A 19,341-nucleotide genomic window follows, 5' to 3' on the forward strand; every position below is an offset into this window, starting at 1 on the left:
GTTCTGATACTAATTCAATTTCCTAGGCAATCTGATCCCGGGAAAGGGGTGACTTGGATACCAAAACCAATCATCCTAGTCACTGAAAAGGTTCTCATTGAAAATGGATACACTGTCTTTTAATTTTCATCTTAGTCTGTTTTAGATTTGGTTAGCAGAGTTAACTCTCTGAGAATATGCTTACCGTGGATGATTAGGAAAAAATGAGAATTTCTGGACTGGAAAAACTGAGGACCAGATTTTATAGAATCCTAACACGGCATTATCACCTCTATGAGTCTACCAATCTTCCTCACTGGTTGGTTGGCTTCCCCCTTTACCATTTTTTGATGACATTTATCTGTAATTGCACAAGCTTTCCTCTCCTGGCCACTTATTTAAGTAACATTCATACTTTATGGCTCATCTGAGGTCTTTTTTTCTGAAGGATCTTCTGAAAACTTCTGACCTTAATGAGTACAGTCTCCTGTGAACCTCCACATTATTTATTTTCTATACCACTCATTTGGTACTGATCATAAAGTTTCTTTTATTCTTTTCTTTTTTTTGAAACGGAGTTTCGCTCTTGTTGCCCAGGCTAGAGTGCAATGGCGTGATCTCGGCTCACTGCAACCTCCGTCTCCAGGGTTCAAGTGATTCTCCTGCCTCAGCCTCCCGTGTAGCTGGGATTACAGTCGCCCAACACCACGCCCAGCTCATTTTTTGTATTTTTAATAGAGACAGGGTTTCACGATGTTGGCCAGGCTGTTCTAGAACTCCTGACCTAAGGTGATCCACCCGCCTCGGCCTCCCAAAGTGCTGGGATTACAGGCATGAGCCACCTTGCCCGGCCCATAAAGTTTCTCTTATGGATATTTATTGTTTCATAGTTTCTGGTCTTCCCAATTAGAATGTAAACCCATCAAGGATAAATATTGGATCTTATCCCTTCTAGTACTCCCTGAGATTAGCTTAGTTCCCTACACAAAGTGCACAGAAAATAATGAGAACGAGCCTACTTCTCCTTCTTCTAACACCATCCATGGCCATATACGTGATATGCACTGAGGATATTTGCATTCCTGCATTCATTCATTCAATGCTTAATTACAGATAAAAAACAGCAAATAACTAAGAAGCTTTTAGGGGTACCACTCTACATTTACCAGAGTTCCGGAATGAAGAGTCTGTCCTATAGCTAGCTGAGAATATCTATATTGATTTGACCTACTTAAATCTAAACTAACTTCTGGGGAAATTATAGTCTTCTTAAATTAAACTTGGTTCTTAAAGCTAAGGAAAACAATAATACTCATGTCCAGATTCAGAAATCTGATGAACAAATGGAAATACTTCTTGAAATACAATCCTGGTATGCTGTTACTTAAAGTCTGTAAAGATTCATTCAACCATCCTTCTATCCAATATTTACCAAATGCCTCTCATATGCATTTTAGTTCCCTGTTCTCCTGGGGCATACATTTTAGCATGGAGAAACAGACATTACACTAATTTAAAAAAATGAATGAACTGAATATCAGATAGTATGAAATGCCATGTAGAGAATTAAAGTCATGTCTGCTTCAGATTGTGTGACAAGAGAAGGTACAAGCCAGCTAAAATTTAAATGTCCAGAAGGAACTCTATGTGACGAACAGGAGAAAAAGCATACCAGATGGAGAAAACTGCCAGTGTATGGGCCACTGACTGGATTGTAGTGGTTGAGAAGGAATGATATGAGGTTGGACAAATAGGTAGCAGCCAGATCATAGAGGATTTAGTAAAGCAGCTTAATTAGAAATTTGGATTTTATTCTAACTGGAAGTTGTTTGAGGTCTTAAGCAGAAGAGTGACATGATCACTTACATTTTTAAAATAAAAAAAGTAAGCGATCATGTTCCACTGCTACATATGTACCCCACAAAATGAAAGCATATGCCCAGAAAAAAAATTATAAAAAAATCTTCGTAGCAGCTTTATATGTAATAACTAAAATCTGAACACAGTCAAGGTGTCCATCAACAAGAAACAAACTGATATGTTTGTGCAATGGATTACTACCCATCAATAAAGAGAAACAAATTACTAATTCATGCAACTACATCGATGAATCTAAGAAACATTATACTGAGCAAAAGATGTCTTGCACAAAAGAGTATATACTCAAGTGGTTCCATTTATATGAAGTTCTAGAACAGGCAAAAATAATCTATGGTGAAAAAAATAGAAGAGTGGCTGGGTCAGAGGTAGAAGTTATTATAAGAATAAAATGAGTCAATATGGTCAATATTCACAAAGCAGTTCAAACAATGCCTGGCACACAGTTAATGTAATACAATGTTTAGTAAAAATCAAATATTTTATCCCTAATAACAGATTTTTAGTCCATTTATCAAGTATCTCCTTTTTACATTGTCTTCTATATAGAGACATTTTAGCTGACAACTTAGATACCAACTAAAATAAAACTGTCACCATCTCTCATTTTGATTGTTTAATGTTGAACTTTTCTAGGCCTCTTCCATTCATGATGTCAGACATTTCTCTGAAATTTGTTGGCATTCTATTCACAGTAAAATGTTTGTTCTGCACAAATAGGTATGGAAGGATCCCTCCATGTCACTATTTCTCATAAGACTTTCCCTCATCAGAACGAACGCCTCTTTGTTAGGTGAAAGTCTTTTGGGTTCTGTCAGTCTCTACCTCACCTCCCTCTCTTTTGCCTTCCCGGTTTCCCACAGCTAATTCCACTGACTTATTCACTTGAAAGCTTAGCTCTATTCCAGTTCCTAGAACAGATTAACATGGGATTCAGCTCTCTAGCAAATTCCATTTACCCCAAGCAACTCACTCTCTGCTTTAATGATGGAGTTCCTACATTTGAGGATCCAAGTTTTATGTGCACCCAGTTTGCAGATACAGGCTTTATTCTTGGCCCCTGATACCAGGTTCTGAGACAGTATCTGCCTGGTACAGTAGCCTGATCCTAGGATGGAAGCTTTTCCATTCCCTGACCAATCCCTGCATTGTTGCAGCCCAGCTGACTATGAAAAGAACTCCCATATATTTTCCTAGGTTCTAAATATCACTTGCCTCAGATCTCTCATTGCAGGGTGGTGCCTGCTTTTGAAACAGTATTTCATCTTGGATTCCCTGTTACTAATCATTTGCAAAGAACACAACCAAGGACCACTATATCCATGGATACTGCTAAATTTCCACTCTCAGGTTCAACATGTGTTCCATTATGTGAGTATCATGTGCTTTCTACTGCTAGCTACTATGAATGATCAGTCAAGTACTATTGAATGCTGTGAAATTAAGTTTTGCCACGATTCATCATCCAGTTAAAATTGTGCCAATTTCAGTAATCACTATTACTAGCTCAATGGCCGACACTTTTTTTTTCTTTTTCTTTGCATTTAACAGTGTCTTGGAGCTGAACCCCATCGTAAATCAACCTGTTTCCCTTCTGTCTCAAGCTACTTTCCCAAGGTCTGTCTCTATGCATGCGCCCCCCGCTTTTAAATTCATTTCCTCAAAAAGCACCCTTTGTTTTTTACAATAACCCTAGGATAGCTATGAATCCTTTTCTCACACCATTCTAGATACCATCTTATGATGTTTTCATTCAGGGACTGCTATAAGACGTGAAACTTGTTTTAACACACCACAAATCAGATACCCAAATGAGCAGTGTTTTCCCTCAAAATAGTTATGTTGGAGGCTATTTACTTAATCTAATGGTGTTATGAATGATCAAAGCATTTATTGAATTATTTAAAACTTGCCAGTTCCAGATCTTTGACCCTGTCAAAGCAGGCCAGTCCTATTACTTTATAGTATTTGATCAAGGAGCACTGTCCAGGTAAATCACTGTTCTAATAATCAGGCACAACTTGCTGTTACCAAAAAATTAGGTTTACCTATAAAGGATGAAAAATTTCTATTACTGGGGATATTTTGAAAAATAACCTCTGAAAGTAACTGTAAAAGTTTGTGTTGAGAAAAAGCATTATAGTTAGAATGGATTGCAACCTTTGTTTTTTTCTATATGCAATGAAGTTCTTTTTTTCAAGAAACAGTTCATGTTTTGGAAAGTGAAACCTAATTCACTATTACCAAAAAAAGAGGAGCAGAGGGAAATTCCGTAACTTGGAGGCTACAATAAATAATATCTTCGAGTCTGCAACATGGGACTTCCCCAGGAACAGCCAGCAGGTTTTGCTAAGTCAACTGTAATGCCTTTATCCAATCAGAATTAGGGAGGGAAAATGGCTTTGCAGATAAATACGGCACACTAGCCCCACGTTTTCTGAGACATTCCTCAATTGCTTAGACATATTCTGAGCCTACAGCAGAGGAACCTCCAGTCTCAGCACCATGAACCAAACTGCCATTCTGATTTGCTGCCTTATCTTTCTAAGTGGCATTCAAGGTAAGGAACATCAAAGGATACTTAATTTGTAAAACGAGAAATAGGAATAGGTATAAATTCTAAAAATACAGAAATAATGTATTTGTAAAAGTTTCACTGCATGCTTATAAATAAGAGGGAAATAGAGATTCCCTCAGATCATAAAACTTATATGAATTGAAGTGAGAGAAACAAATAGAGTAAGAGAAAGAGAAGGAAAAAGGAAAGGAGGACAGAAGAGATGGGGAAGAGGGAGGATAGAGAGAGAAAATGTGAGGGAATGCGGACAGAGATGAGATACAGATACTTTCTTACCTAACTAAGCTCAATGAACCACATGAACTGTGCTTAAGGGTTTGACTTTATAATCAACAAGCTGCAATTCTTTTCTTCCAGATAATCAACTATTTAATCATTTACAGTTGTGTTATGATGTGATCCATTCCTCCTCAGATTAAGTGACTATTTGCTGATATGGGGATATAGGTTCTGCTAAATACCACCAGTCTACATTAAATGCCTAAAATGAACACTGTGCTAACCTTCTCTGCTGTTCCTCTTTTCCTACAGGAGTACCTCTCTCTAGAACTGTACGCTGTACCTGCATCAGCATTAGTAATCAACCTGTTAATCCAAGGTCTTTAGAAAAACTTGAAATTATTCCTGCAAGTCAATTTTGTCCACGTGTTGAGATCATGTGAGTGAAATCCCATCTGATTATCACTTCCCTGGTTGTAATTATATACTGTATTAAATATGTAATGATAATAAAAAAGGATCAGTAAAGGGTTTGTGATGATTCTAAAACTAATGTACAGCAAACAAAAACATGCAGAGTGAAACTTAAATGTCTGACTTCAGAACTGCGTATGCCATCTGTTTTATTGACCCAACACAGTTTTAAATATTTTCATCCCTATTTATTTCTACAGTGCTACAATGAAAAAGAAGGGTGAGAAGAGATGTCTGAATCCAGAATCGAAGGCCATCAAGAATTTACTGAAAGCAGTTAGCAAGGAAAGGTAGGTTTGCCGTTGCTTGCAGAATTGCTCTTTAGGAAACGGCAATCTTGGGAGTCAGAAATACTTGCATTGTGGTTTGCTGTGCAATCACTGGTTTAAAAATATGTTACCACCACGCCCTCCCCTACCTCCATTTATTTAAATGCTGAGGCACCATCTTGTGTGATAAGTATCAGAAGTTACCCTGATTACCTGTCAACCTTGAAGTACAGCTATAACTATCTAAGCAAAACTGACAACATTTTCCCCAAGTCTTCCATGGTTGAAAAAAGCAACCCCTGTAATCCATAATGAATGCATAGCAGCAGGAAAACTCAGTTATCTATGAACTCAGTACTTTCCAAACAGAACCCAATCTGAAGCCAGAGTCAGAGTATCACACTTTTATATCCCCTTTCTCTTCTTACAGGTCTAAAAGATCTCCTTAAAACCAGAGGGGAGCAAAATCGATGCAGTGCTTCCAAGGATGGACCACACAGAGGCTGCCTCTCCCATCACTTCCCTACATGGAGTATATGTCAAGCCATAATTGTTCTTAGTTTGCAGTTACACTAAAAGGTGACCAATCATGGTCACCAAATCAGCTGCTACTACTCCTGTAGGAAGGTTAATGTTCATCATCCTAAGCTATTCAGTAATAACTCTACCCTGGCACTATAATGTAAGCTCTACTGAGGTGCTATGTTCTTAGTGGATGTTCTGACCCTGCTTCCAGTATTTCCCTCACCTTTCCCATCTTCCAAGGGTACTAAGGAATCTTTCTGCTTTGGGGTTTATCAGAATTCTCAGAATCTCAAATAACTAAAAGGTATGCAATCAAATCTGCTTTTTAAAGAATGCTCTTTACTTCATGGACTTCCACTGCCATCCTCCCAAGGGGCCCAAATTCTTTCAGTGGCTACCTACATACAATTCCAAACACATACAGGAAGGTAGAAATATCTGAAAATGTATGTGAAAGTATTCTTATTTAATGAAAGACTGTACAAAGTAGAAGTCTTAGATGTACATATTTCCTATATTGTTTTCAGTGTACATGGAATAACATGTAATTAAGTACTATGTATCAACGAGTAACAGGAAAATTTTAAAAATACAGATAGATATATGCTCTGCATGTTACATAAGATAAATGTGCTGAATGGTTTTCAAAATAAAAATGAGGTACTCTCCTGGAAATATTAAGAAAGACTATCTAAATGTTGAAAGACAAAAATGTTAATAAAGTAATTATAACTAAGATGAAATGTCTTGTGTGTCACTTGGTTGGGATATTTATTTCATAAGAAACTTAGATTGGAGAATCTATGGCCTGGAGAAGAAGGTGGCATGGGCAGAAGACAAATGAGTTAGAGAATTACCACTCTCTCTCCTTCCAACTGTAATCTCCTGAAAGGCCCATCATATAAGATCCTACAGAACTAATGTAGCATAACAGAGCTTGGCCTAATCTCCAAATCCCTATAGCCAAATTTCTTTTTTTTTTTTAATCTCTTATTTTTTTAGACACAGGGTCTTCCTCTGTCACCCAAGCCGGACTGCAGTGGTGCAATCATAGCTCACTGCAGCCTCGAACTCCTGGGCTCAAGTAATCCTTTGACCTCAGCCTCCAGAGAAGCTGGGATTACAGGTGCAAGCCACCACATCCAGCCCTATGGCCAAATTTCTCTAAGACATATCCACTTGAATATCCCATAGGAACTTTAGTTTAAACTCCAAAATAAACTAATTCTCCTCACCCTGAGATCTGAGGACGTTTAATTGCACCATCATCCAATCAGTTTCCCAAACCAGAAACCTGGGAGTAATTCTATACTACTTCTTCCTTTCCTCCCACATCCAATTACTTACTAAGAAGATCTTCACAATACGTTTAGTTGGCAAATTATTAGCATCTAGAATATGTAAAGAATTCCCATAGATCAAAAAGGAAAAGACAAGGCTGGGTGTGGTGGTTCATGCCTGTAATCTCAGCACTTTGGGAAGCCAAGGCAGGAGGATTTCTTCAGCTCAGGAGTTTGAGACCAGCCTGGAAACACAGTGAGACCCTGTCTCTACCAAAAAAAACAATTTTTTTTAGCTACTCAGGAGGCTGAGGCAGGAGGATCACCTGAGCCCAGGAGTCTGGGGTTACAGTGAGCTATGACTGCACCACTGCACTCCAGCTTGGGCAACAGAGTGAGACCTCATCTCTAAAAGAAAAAAAAAGAAGAAAAAAAAAAAAGGAAACAGAAGTGAGTAAGAATTTCACAGAAGTAAGAACCATAAGCCCCTAACATACAAAGATGTTCAACCTCATTTGTAATCAAGGAAATGTACATTCAAATCATTGTGAAATAACATTTCACACCACTAAACTGGCAAAACTTTTAAAGTTTGATAACATCAACCATTGCCAAGGATGCAAGGCAATGAGGAACGCTCTTCCACTGCTGATGAAAGAAAAAATAGCTATGACTACTCTGGAAAACAGTTTGGCATTATCTCACAAAGCTAAACACTGGCATACCCCATGTTCCAGCAATTCTACTACTATGTATATACCACAGATATTCTTGCATAGGACATACATCAGAATGTGATATGGCCGGGTGCGGTGGCTCACACCTGTAATCCCAGCACTTTGGGAGGCCGAGACGGGTGGATCACGAGGTCAGGAGATTGAGACCATCCTGGCTAACACGGTGAAACCCCGTCTCTACTAAAAATACAAAAAAATTAGCCAGGCGTAGTGGCGGGCGCCTGTAGTCCCAGCTACTCGGGAGGCTGAAGCAGGAGAATGGGGTGAACCCAGGAGGCAGAGCTTGCAGTAAGCCGAGATTGCGCCACTGCACTCCTGCCTGAGCGACACAGCAAGACTCCGTCTCAAAAATAATAATAATAATAATAATAATAATAATAATAAAGTGATAGCAGCATTGCTTTTTTTTTTTTTTTTTTTTTTTGAGACAGGGTCTCGCTCTGTTGCCCATGCTGGAGTGGAGTGGCGCGATCTCAACTGGGATTACAGGGTGCCCAGCCAAGAATTGCTTTTTTATCAGATTGAATTTTTTTTATTTAACAAGCTTCAGTGTGCAGTACACTGATCTTCCTAGAAAGAAACAATAAAATCGTTGTAGTATAATTTTAACATAGTTCATTCAATTGCAAATACGCAGTTTATTTTTTAATAATGACTGTATTTTAAAACTCACATAATTCATGAAAATCTAACCATTAGCTCTCCCTAGCCAATACAAGCCATCACCAGAATAGTACTGCTTTTAGTCTCTGTAATTATTCTACTTTTCTTTTTTACTCCTTTCCTGAGTATTGCAAAAACACACTTAGTTCTAATCTTTTTGATATTTTTCATCTTTTGGTGGGGCCATTTTTTTCACAAAGAATCTTATTATGTTCAAATTCCCAATTCCCATGACTTCATTGGATTACTTCCTTTCTGGCATATGTTCTTTTTTTTTTTTTTTTCCTTGAGATGGGGTCTCACTCTGTCACCCAGGCTGGAGTGCAAATGGTGTGATCTCGGCTCACTCCAACCCCCACCTCCCAGGCTCAAGCAATCCTCCCACCTCTGCCTCCCATGTAGCTAGGACCACAGGCATGTGCCACCATGCCAGCTAAATTTTTTTTGGTATTTTTGGTAGATAATACAAATATGAGGCTTCACCATGTTGCCCAGGCTGGTCTCAAACTTCTGAGCTCAGGCTATCCACCCACCTCGGCCTCTCAAAATGCTGGGGTTATAGGCATGAGCCACCATGCTCAGCTCTGGCATATGTTCTTCATTTGCTTTGTTTAGATTCACTTTTATATGGCAATGTAAAATACAGTAAACTTGGTATTCCATTCATAGCACAGGGAGACTTTTCAGGGCATATTACTTTGTATTTAATATTTCTTGAATTTTTTTTCTTTCCAACTTTTATTTTAGGTTTAGGGAGTACACATGCAGGTTTGTTACATGGGTAAATCGTGTGTTGTGGGGGTATGGTGTATAGATTATTTCATCACGCAGGTAATGAGCATAGTACCAGATAGGTAGTTTTTGAATCTTCATCTTCCTCCCTACCCCCACTGCCAAGTAGGTCCCAGTATCTATTGTTGCCTTCTTTGTGTCCATGGGTACTCAATGTTTAGTTCCCACTTATAAGTGAGAACATGCAGTATTTGGTTTTCTGTTCCTGTGTTAATTTGTTTAGGATAATGGCCTCCAGCTTCATCTGTGTTGCTGCAAAGGACATGATTTTGTTCTTTTTTAGTATTCCATGGTGTATATGTACCACATTTTCTTTATGAAGTCCACCGTTGATGGGCATCTAGGTTGGTTCCATGTCTTTGCTATAGTGAATAGGGCTGTGATGACATACATGTGCACGTGTCTTTATGGTAGAATGATTTACACTTGTTTGGGTATATACCCAGTTATGGGATTGCTGGGTTGAATGGTAGTTCTATTTGAAGTTCTTTGAGAAATCTCCAAGCTGCTTCTCACAGTGGCTGAACTAATCAGTACCTCTTTCAGTGATACAAAGTTAAAACCAGGTAGGAAAGATGGTCTTGAATGGCCAATGCCACCCCTCTCCCTTCCCCTGGCAGTGGCCTTGTGGCATAGAAAGATAATCTGTGCACTTGGGGGAACCCAGTAATGCTCTGTCACAGTGGAAAGCAAAATTGGGCTGAACTCAGTGGATGCCCACGGAGGGAGCATTTAGACCATCCCCAGGCAAAGGGGAATCACCCATCCTAGTGGTTAGAAGTTGAGTTTTGGCAAGTCTTGCCTCTGCTGGCTAAAGTGCTCTGGGGTCCTAAATAAATCTGAAAGGCAGTCTAGGCCACAAGGATTGCAAGTCCTAGGCAGTCTTAGTGCTGTGCTGAAGAGCCAGTGGACTTGGGGAGTGCACAACCTAGTTGGGGGAACATGACCTAATGAGACACCAACCAGGGCAGCAAAGAGAGTGCTTGCACCACTCTTCTCAACCCCAGGCAACACAGCTCACAGCAATAAAAGCAACTCCTTCCTTCTGCTTGAGGAGAGGTAAGAATAAAGAGGACTTTGTCTTGCAACTTGGATACCAGTTCAGCCACAGTAGGATAGAGTGCTGGGCAGACAGTCATGAGGCCCCTATTCCAGGCCCTAGATCCTGGATGACATTTCTAGACATGCCCTGGGCCAGAAGGGAACCTGCTGCCTTGAAGGGAAGGACCCACTGCTCGTAGGATTCATCACCTGCTGACTGAAGAGCCCTTGGGCACTGAATAACCAGCAGCCAATACCCAGGTAGTACACAGTGGGCCTTGGGTGAGACTCAGATATGCTGGCTTTAGGTGAGACCCAGCACATTCCCTACTGTGGTGGTCATAGTGAGAGATTCCTTCTGCTTGAGAAAAGCAGAAGGAAAAGTAAAGGAGACTTTTTCTTGAACCACAGGTATCAGCTCGGCCACAGTGAGGTAGAGCACCAAGTGGGCTCTTGGGTCCCCAATTCCAGCCTGGGCTTAGATGGCATTTCTGGACCTGCCCTGGCCCAGAGGGGAGCCCACTGCCCTGAAACGTGAGTCCCAGGCTGGGCAGCATTCACCATAAGCAGACTGAAGAGCCCTTGGGCCTTAAGTGAACATTGGTGTTAGGTAGCCTGTCTGTGCATCCCATGGGTCTGTGGTGATGGGCATGAGTAAAAGGCTCCTCTGCCTCTGGAAAGGGGAGGGAGGAATGGGAAAGACTTTGTCTCATAGTTTGAGTGCCAGCTTAGCCGCAACAGAATAGAGCACCAGGGAGATATCTAAGGTTTTTGACTCCAGTCCCTGGCTCCCAGACAGCATCTCTGGGCCCATCTGGTACCTGGGAAAACTTGCTGCTTGCAGGGAAGGATATAAGCCTGGCTGACTTTTCCACATGCTGATGGTAGAGCTGTAGGGCCTTGAGCAAACACAGATGGTAGCCAGGTAGTGGTTACAGTGACATGCCTTGGGTGAGACCCAGTGCTGTGCTGGCTTCAGGTCTGACTCAGCACAACGTCAGTGGTGGTGGCCACAGGTGTGCTTGGTGTCACCCCACCCCCAACCCCAAGCAGCTCAGCACAGAGAGAGAGACTTCATTTGTTTAGGAGAAACTAAGGGAAGAGAACAAGAGTCAGCCTGGTAATCCAGAGAATTCTTCCAAATCTTATCTAAGACCACCAAGGCGGTATCTCTTTGAGTCTGCAAAAACTACAGTATTACTGGGCTTGGGGTATTCCTAACGCAAATATGGCTTAGATAGCAACACTCAAATATCTTCAAATACCTGGAAATATGTCTAGCAGCAAACTTTTCAGTGGAAACCTTACAGGCCAGGATAGAATGGCATAACACATTTAAAGTGCTGAAGAAAAAACATGTTTAACCTAGAATAGAATATCCAGTGAAAATATCCTTTAAACATGAAGGAGAAATAAAGACTTTCCAAACTCATTCTATAAGGCCAGTATTACCCTGATACCAAAATCAAAGACACATCAAAAAAGAAAACAACAGGCCAATATCTCTCATGAATATTGATGCAAAAATCCTCAATAAAATACTAACAAACCTAGGCCAGGCATTGTGCCTATAATCCCAGGCCAGGCTTGTGCCTATAGTCCCAGCACTCTAGGAGGCCAAGGCCAGAGGATCGCTTGAGCCCAGGAGTTCCAGACTAGACTGACCAACATGGCAAAAACCCATCTCTACAAAAAATACAAAAATTAGCTGGGCATGGTGGCGCATGCCTATGGTCCCAGCTACTCGAGAGGCTGAGGTGGGAGGATTGTTTGAGCCAGGTTGAGGCTGTAGTGAACCACAATCATGCCATTGCACTCAAGCCTAGGCAACAGAGTGAGGCCCTGTCTCAACAAACCAAAGCAAATCAAACCTTTTATACATATAAGCTCATTAGGCCAGAGCTTAATTCATTTACATTAAAAGTTATTACTGATAAGGAAGGTTTTACTTTGCCTTTCAGCTATCGAATTTTTTAAGTGTCTTATTTTTTGGTTCCTCAATTTCTCCATTACTTCCTTTTTTGGTAAGTAGTTGAATTTTTAGAGTGTACTATTTTGAGTCCCCTCTTTTCTTTTCTGTATATTTTTAGTTATTCTCTTACTGGTTACTTTGGGGATTATAATTAACATCCTAAACTTGTAACATCCTAGTTTGAATACCACCTTAGTTTCAACAGTAAACAAACACACTCTGCTCCTATACATCTGCATCCCTCCCCTTTGACAATTGTTATTGTCACAGATTACAGCACTGTGTGCTCATTAATACATATTTATAATTATGGTTTTATGCATTTTTTAATTCACATAGGAAAAATGAGAAGGTACAAACCAAAAGTGCAATAATACTGGTTTTTATATTACCTACATAGTTACCTTTACCAGTATTATTCCTTTATATGGCTTGGAGTTAGTATCCTTTCATTTCAGCCTGCAGGACTGCCTTCAATATGTTGTGTAGAGCAAGTCTACTAGTAATAAACTCTCCCTAGCTTCAGTCTATTTAAAAATGTCTTCATTTCTTTTTCATTCTTGAAGGGTAGTTTTGCCAGATATGGAATTCTTCATTGACAGATTTTTTTTTTCTTTCAGCACTTTAAACATGTTGTTTCACTGCTCTCTTGCTTCCTTGGTTTCTGATAAGAAATCAGCTGTTAATGTTATCTAGGATCCCTTGGATGTATATGATGAATCACTTCACTTGTTGCTTTCAAGATTCTCTGTCTCTTGAGTTTTAGCAGTTTGACTATTATGTATCTCAGTGTGGATCTTTTTGAGTTTAACTTGCTTGGAGTTCACTGAGCTTCTTGGATTCACGCAGATTCATACGTTTCATTGGATTTCGTTAGTTTTCAGTCATTATTTCTGCGAATAGTCTTCTGTCCCTTTCTCTCTCTTCTCCTTCCGAAACTCATATTAAGCATATATTGGTCCACTTGATGGTGTCTCATAGGTCTCTTAGGCTTTGTTCACTTTTCTTCATTCTTTTTTCTTTCTACTTCTCAGCCTTGAAAATTTCAATTGTCCTGTCTTCAGATTTGCAGATTCTTTCTTCTGCTGGCTCAAAACTGCTGTTGAACCCATCTACTAAATTTTTTCACTTCAGTTTTGCACTTTTCCACTCCATCATTTCTATTTGTTTCCTTTTTTATAATTTCTATCCCTTTATTAATATTCTCATTTTGTCTGGTTTCCTTTTGTTTTTTTGTACATGATTTCCTTTAGTTCTTTGAGTATATTTAAGACAGCTGATTTAATATCTTGGTCTAGTAAGTCCAAAGACTGTGCTTCCTCAGGGACCTCACCTTAACTTAATTACCTCTGTGAAAACCCTATCTCTAAATACAGTCACCTTCTGAGGTACTGGCAATTAGGTTTTCAACATAAGCATTTGGTGGGGGAACACAATTCAGCCCCTAACTTGTGTTTTCTTTTTTTTAATTATGAAGGAAATGAATTTAACAAAATGGAAAAAGCAAATATTTTCACTAAAAATGCATTAGAGCTTCCTAATCAAAATATGTAAAGAATTGATAGATATTTACAAGGTCAAAACTCTGACTCTACTTGACAAGTGGTCTTAAAAAGGTAGGAAATGCAGATGTTAAACCAATACAAAGTAAAATATCAATTTGTAAAGAAAATGGAATTAACACTAGTCTCTAGTGCCAATTTTCGCATGCTAAATGAACAAAAGTAAATAAAATGACAAGAGGATTGTGAAACAGATACATCTACATACTGATAGCCCAATCTTTCTGGCAAGCAATCTGTCAAAATGTTACAGAAGATACAGGAACGTTTTTTAACCTTTGTCCCTACAGTTCCAAAGATGGGAAATACCCCAAGAGAGTAAAATCTTTTTTAAAATAGTAAGATCACTGTTGTATTACTGAGACATTATTGGAAACAACTCAAATACGCAGAACTGAGAATGAAGAGGCTAGAAATATGAGAACATTTTACAAATATATGAACTATGTAGACACAAGGAAATGTTCAAGTAAAATAAGATTAAAGACTGGTGACAAGGGGCAGATATATATAAAGGTGTGTGTGTGTGTGTGTGTGTGTGTGTATAAATCTCATGTTATTCCCTTAGTTAAAATTCTGCAGTGTCTCCTCCCCACATAGAGATTCACAAGGCACTTCATCGTCTTGTTCCTGCCACATTTCTAGACCAATTTCTCACCACTCCATTATTCACTCTACCGTCCACCCTTGCTAAAGTACTTGCAGCTTCTCAAATTTGGCATACCTTCTCCCGCCTCTTGCTTAGAATATTCCCCCAACTTCTTCTTGTAACAAATTCCAGCCAATTCTCCTTTTCAGACCTAACTCAGACAGCTGCGTCTGAACCCATCAGCCAGGGTTGTGCACTTCTCTGTACCTCCAATTATTCTGTACAATCCTTTATCATACCACTTCTTCTATAATAAGTGTTAATGTACATGCTGTTTTCCCCCACTGAACTGTGAACTCTCTGAGGAAATCATTGTTCACATATGTGACCTCAGAGTCTAGAACCATAAGAATAAAAGTTTGGTGGATGAAATGAATGATAAACAGTAAATGAAGATTTTTAAGAATGTGGATTTTTTTCTTGTAAAATTACTTACATAGGCAATTTTAAAGTGACATTTTAAATAAATATGGATATTTTAAGTATAAACATGTTTTCTTTTCAGGATAATTTTTCTTCAAGTTAGTCAGCAGCTTCTTAGTAGCTATTGTTACATATCATCAGACTACAAGCTGACTTGCCTAAAGTCACCAAACAAAAATGTTGCTATTGTCAACATTTTGCAAAAGTTGTCCTTTACATCATGTCCTTAACATGCTCTCTCAAAACTGTTTATTCACAAACCTAACCCAGTCCTTAACTTTTACATGAGAAATATAAACCAAGAAGCCAGATAATAAGATTAGCAAAGGAAGAACTTGATCCTTTCTCTTAGTGACTTACATGCAGACAGGATATAAAACCTCCCACAGCTAGGATTTGCCTGCATGTAACTCACCATGTTGTATTTAGGAAGGAAGGAATGACTCCCTGCGTGGGGAGAGGAGAGGGAAAAAGAAAAATCAGAATATTCTCTTGGGGCTTCTAAGACTTTCAAGAAATAAACCCCTTTCTAGTCAGTTTAATACTAACAACAGCTGCCGAGAGGAGGGGAAGTCCACACTGTGAGAAATTCAAACAGGCCTGGAGGTTTCTTTATGAGAGAAACTTCTCCTCTCACAAGTAAAAAGGGAAGGCTCTTACCGTCCCTGCCACAGAGTCAGTCACACTGGATAATTAAACAGAACACCTCGATTCCACAACCAAAAAGATTCAAGAGGGAGGCTGGGCCACACTTGTGAAAACTAAGAATTCCGCTTTGTAAAGTTCTTTGGGGTTACATTAGCATTTGGATCCCCTACGGACACAGAACTGGAATTTTTCAAGGCACAGGAAGTTAAAATTCTTGTCCAAAAAGGAATTGGTAACTGTTGATTTCAACTCTAGATCATCCTTGGCTCCATTCCCAGGGCTGTGAGAAACGCCTGCAACATCCTCTCATCAGGTTTCTGTTTCTCCTAAAAGCCTTGTCTAGCCATAAATGCAACGATCAATGGGATTTTCTCCTTCCCGCTGCCTGCTTCCTGAGAGAATGTGGTTGCTCTCAGACTTTGCATGACAAGTTCCTAAACGAAGCCCAGGAAACCAGTGTCTGGACAGGCCTGAGCTGGGCGCAGCGGCCCCAGCCTGCTCAGAGGGGCGGGGCCCTACCCTACCATGGCAGAACAGTTTCACCGCGAAGCAGGGTCAGGCGAGAGAAGCCCTCCCATTCCGCTTGCTATCTCAGAAAATTAGCCCCTTTTTGGGTAACAAATACGATCTGGCCTCAGTGACTCCCAACTGACCCCAATACCGCCTTTCTCTTATCCGAAGGGCCTCTTTCCCAGTCACTGAAGCCCACGGCCCAGGGTTACCCCTAAGCCCAGTGCCCTGGCCCTTCTGGGGCCGTCGTTCCCTGCTGGCCTCACCCAAGCCTCGTGTGAAACCTGCAAAACGGGCCTCTTCGCTCATGGCCACCGCCGCTGAGAACCTTCCCACCCATCCCCAAAAGCACGGCCATCTCGGCTGGGGAGGCTGCGGGCCGCTCAGGGGACAAGAGAGGAGAGATCCTGAAGGCACAACCACTACCTTTTGCCCCCAAAGTGCTTCTCTTCGCCTCCGGCTGGATCAGCACTGGCAGCAAAGGTACCCAGCGGCAACACGAGCAGCACGAGCTAGCGTTGAGACCTCCGGGTATAACCTCCTCACTGAAGAAGGTTCTGGAAGACCAGTTGGCTGGGCATGCGCAGTACACGCACCTTGGGCCCGGCTGAGGTCGCTGCGTGGGAGGCCCCTGGAGCCAGGCAGCCCTTTGCAGACCCTGTCCAACTTCCAGACCTGCCGAGCCAGCTCCCAGCTCCTTCCCTCATGCGTGTGCGCTTACTGGGTGCTAGGCACTGTGTTCAGCACCATGCTCAGACGGGGAGCGTCGCAGCCTTCCTTGCCTAGTGGTGGAAGGAAATGTTAACCATAGGGTTGCAGGGAAACGTAGCGTTGCCGCGGACACGGGCTCAGCAAGGCCTCTGCAAGTGTGCGGTGAGAGCCCCTCTGGGGTTCAGGGAAGTCTTCCCAGGGAAATGATGCTGGCCTGGGTAACTATGGTGAGTAACTACTATGCAGGAGGGCAGGAATGAGGAGCATGCACAGTCACTCCAGGCAGAAGAATGGCATGAGCAAAAACAGTGCCATGGGAAGGAGCATTGTCCCCTTTGAAAACTGAGAGAAGGGCCGGGTGCAGTGGCTCACGCCTGCAATTGCAGCACTTTGGGAGGGCGGGCAGATCACTTGAGGTCAGGAGTTCGAGACCGGCCTGGGCAACGTGGTGAAACCCGGTCTCTACTAAAAGTACAGAAATTAGCCCAGCATGGTGGTGGATGCCTGTAATCCCAGCTACTTGGGAGGCTGAGGCAGGAGAATCGCTTGAGCCTGGGAGACGAAAGTTGCCGTGAGCTGAGATTGCACCATTGCACTCTAGCCTGGGCAAAAAAAAAAAAACAAAACTCGGTCTCAAAAAGAAAGAAAAGAAGAGGGGAGGGGAAGGAGAAGGAGAAAAGAAAAGAAAACTGAAAGAAGACAAAGTGATGGGAGCAGAGAGCTGTGCAAGAAGAGGCTAGAAAGGTGGGTAGCACCAACAGTGCTGGGCCTTAGTTCTTATCCTAAGAAATTTCCATCCTCCTTTCTTTGCTGGAAAGAACAGCCACTAGCCCTGTGATGCTTTGCAGTTGACAATCCGTCCTTGGCATTAATCTTAACACCCTGTGAGGTCTAATAATTTTCTTAAATGAGGGAGATGAAGCTCACAAAAATTAAGTATTTTGCACACAGTCATTAAGTGGTAAAGCAGGAACGTGAACCTATTTACACTCTATGCATTGCCACAGTCAGTACCAAAATTAAGCATGAGCAAATGGATAAGCTGTATCAATGGTCACCACGTGTTTTCTTCAAAAAGAATTCTGTAATTCCATTTAAGTATTAATAATCTGTATAGAAGTCAGTCAAAAAATGTGCACCATGTGACATGAAATGCTAATATCCATTTTCCTCCAATTCTACAGCATGCATTGTCAATGGGAAGAGGGGTAAATTGCTCCCAAGGGGGACAAAAATTGGTTCTTGGAGAGCTAAAAAGTTTTAGATATTGCAATGACTAGTGGCCTACCAAGGTTCAACCCTACCCAACAAAATCTTATTTCTTAGCATTTGATTTCTCTCTTTAGGAAGAAATTAAATTTAGTTTTCAGTTCATTTTATTTTTTCTCAGAGCAAGGTGAAATGTGTGTGTGTGTGTGGGTGCACATGCGCGCACACACGCATGCAGTGCTGAGTCCATAATGAAAAAAAACGTTGAGAAACATTGTTTTACAATAAGGAAATCTCCAATCTTTAGCTAGTCAACCAAAATAAAGATCATGTTTCTTAACTTCCCCTACAACTAGGTGTAGCCATGTGATTAAGGCCTGCCTCCATGGGAGGTGATAGAAAATGATGGGTGCAACTTCTAGGATGTCTAAAAAGGAGGGACATGCCCTTTTTCTGCCTTCTCATCATCCTATACCTGGAAATTGGACATGGTGGCAAGCCACCTTTGGCCATGTGCATGAGGGCAGCAATCTAGAGATGGTGACAACACAAGAAAGGAGAAGCCTGGAAGACCTCATGGGAAAGAGCCACTATCCAAGTGCTAATCCACCTACATCTCTCAGGGAGAAATAAGCTTCTATCTTAGCCACTGTTTTCTGGTTTTTTTTTTTTTATTTTTCCATAAGTTATTGGGGTACAGGTGGTATTTGATTACACGAATAAGTTCCTTAGTGGTGATTTGTGAGATTTCGGTTCACCCATCACCCAAGCAGTATACACTGCACCCTATTTGTAGTCTTTTATCCCTCACCCCGCTCCCACTCTTCTCCACAAGTCCCCAAACTCCATTGTATCATTCTTATGCCTTTGTGTCCTCATAGCTTAACTCCCACATACCAGTGAGAACAGATGATGATTGGTTTTCCATTCCTGAGTTACTTCACTTAGAATAATAGTCTCCAATCTCATCCAGGTCACTGCTAATGCCGTTAATTCATTCCTTTTTGTGGCTAAGTAGTATTCGATCGTGTATATATAAACCACAGTTTCTTTATTCACTCATTGATTGATGGGCATTTGGGTTGGTTCCATGATTTTGCAATTGTGAATTGTGCTGCTATAAACATGCATGTGCAAGTACATTTTTCAAATAATGACTTCTTTTCCTCTGGGTAGATACCCAGTAGTGGGATTGCTGGATCAAATGGTAGTTCTGCTTTTT

At 40.9% G+C, this 19,341-nt stretch overlaps 2 protein-coding genes across 2 annotated transcripts in view; one reads left to right on the plus strand and one right to left on the minus strand.

The window, feature by feature from the left end:
• ART3 (ADP-ribosyltransferase 3 (inactive)) overlaps positions 1-16,708 on the minus strand; it is a 101,443-nt gene extending 84,735 nt beyond the window's left edge. The window contains 1 exon segment of the mRNA NM_001280372.1: positions 16,626-16,708. The gene's annotated coding sequence lies outside the window, so the exon portion shown is untranslated.
• CXCL10 (C-X-C motif chemokine ligand 10) lies at positions 4,237-6,658 on the plus strand. Its single transcript, XM_517217.6, has 4 exons — positions 4,237-4,417; positions 4,967-5,093; positions 5,329-5,418; positions 5,828-6,658. Exons 1-4 carry the CDS (start codon positions 4,363-4,365, stop codon positions 5,844-5,846), a joined length of 291 nt encoding a protein of 96 aa, XP_517217.1. The 5' UTR covers positions 4,237-4,362; the 3' UTR covers positions 5,847-6,658.
• Positions 16,709-19,341: the final 2,633 nt, after the last annotated feature.

Source organism: Pan troglodytes, chromosome 3 (assembly GCF_028858775.2).
Source record: "Pan troglodytes isolate AG18354 chromosome 3, NHGRI_mPanTro3-v2.0_pri, whole genome shotgun sequence".
Lineage (NCBI taxonomy): Eukaryota > Metazoa > Chordata > Mammalia > Primates > Hominidae > Pan > Pan troglodytes.

Bases quoted from the DNA above. Each gene is read 5' to 3' on its own strand.
- CXCL10 (XM_517217.6), top strand. From the start codon at position 4,363: ATGAACCAAACTGCCATTCTGATTTGCTGCCTTATCTTTCTAAGTGGC. The intron at 4,418-4,966 runs GTAAGGAACATC...CTTTTCCTACAG, and splicing joins CTTTCTAAGTGGCATTCAAG to GAGTACCTCTCTCTAGAACT. The intron at 5,094-5,328 runs GTGAGTGAAATC...TTATTTCTACAG, and splicing joins TGTCCACGTGTTGAGATCAT to TGCTACAATGAAAAAGAAGG.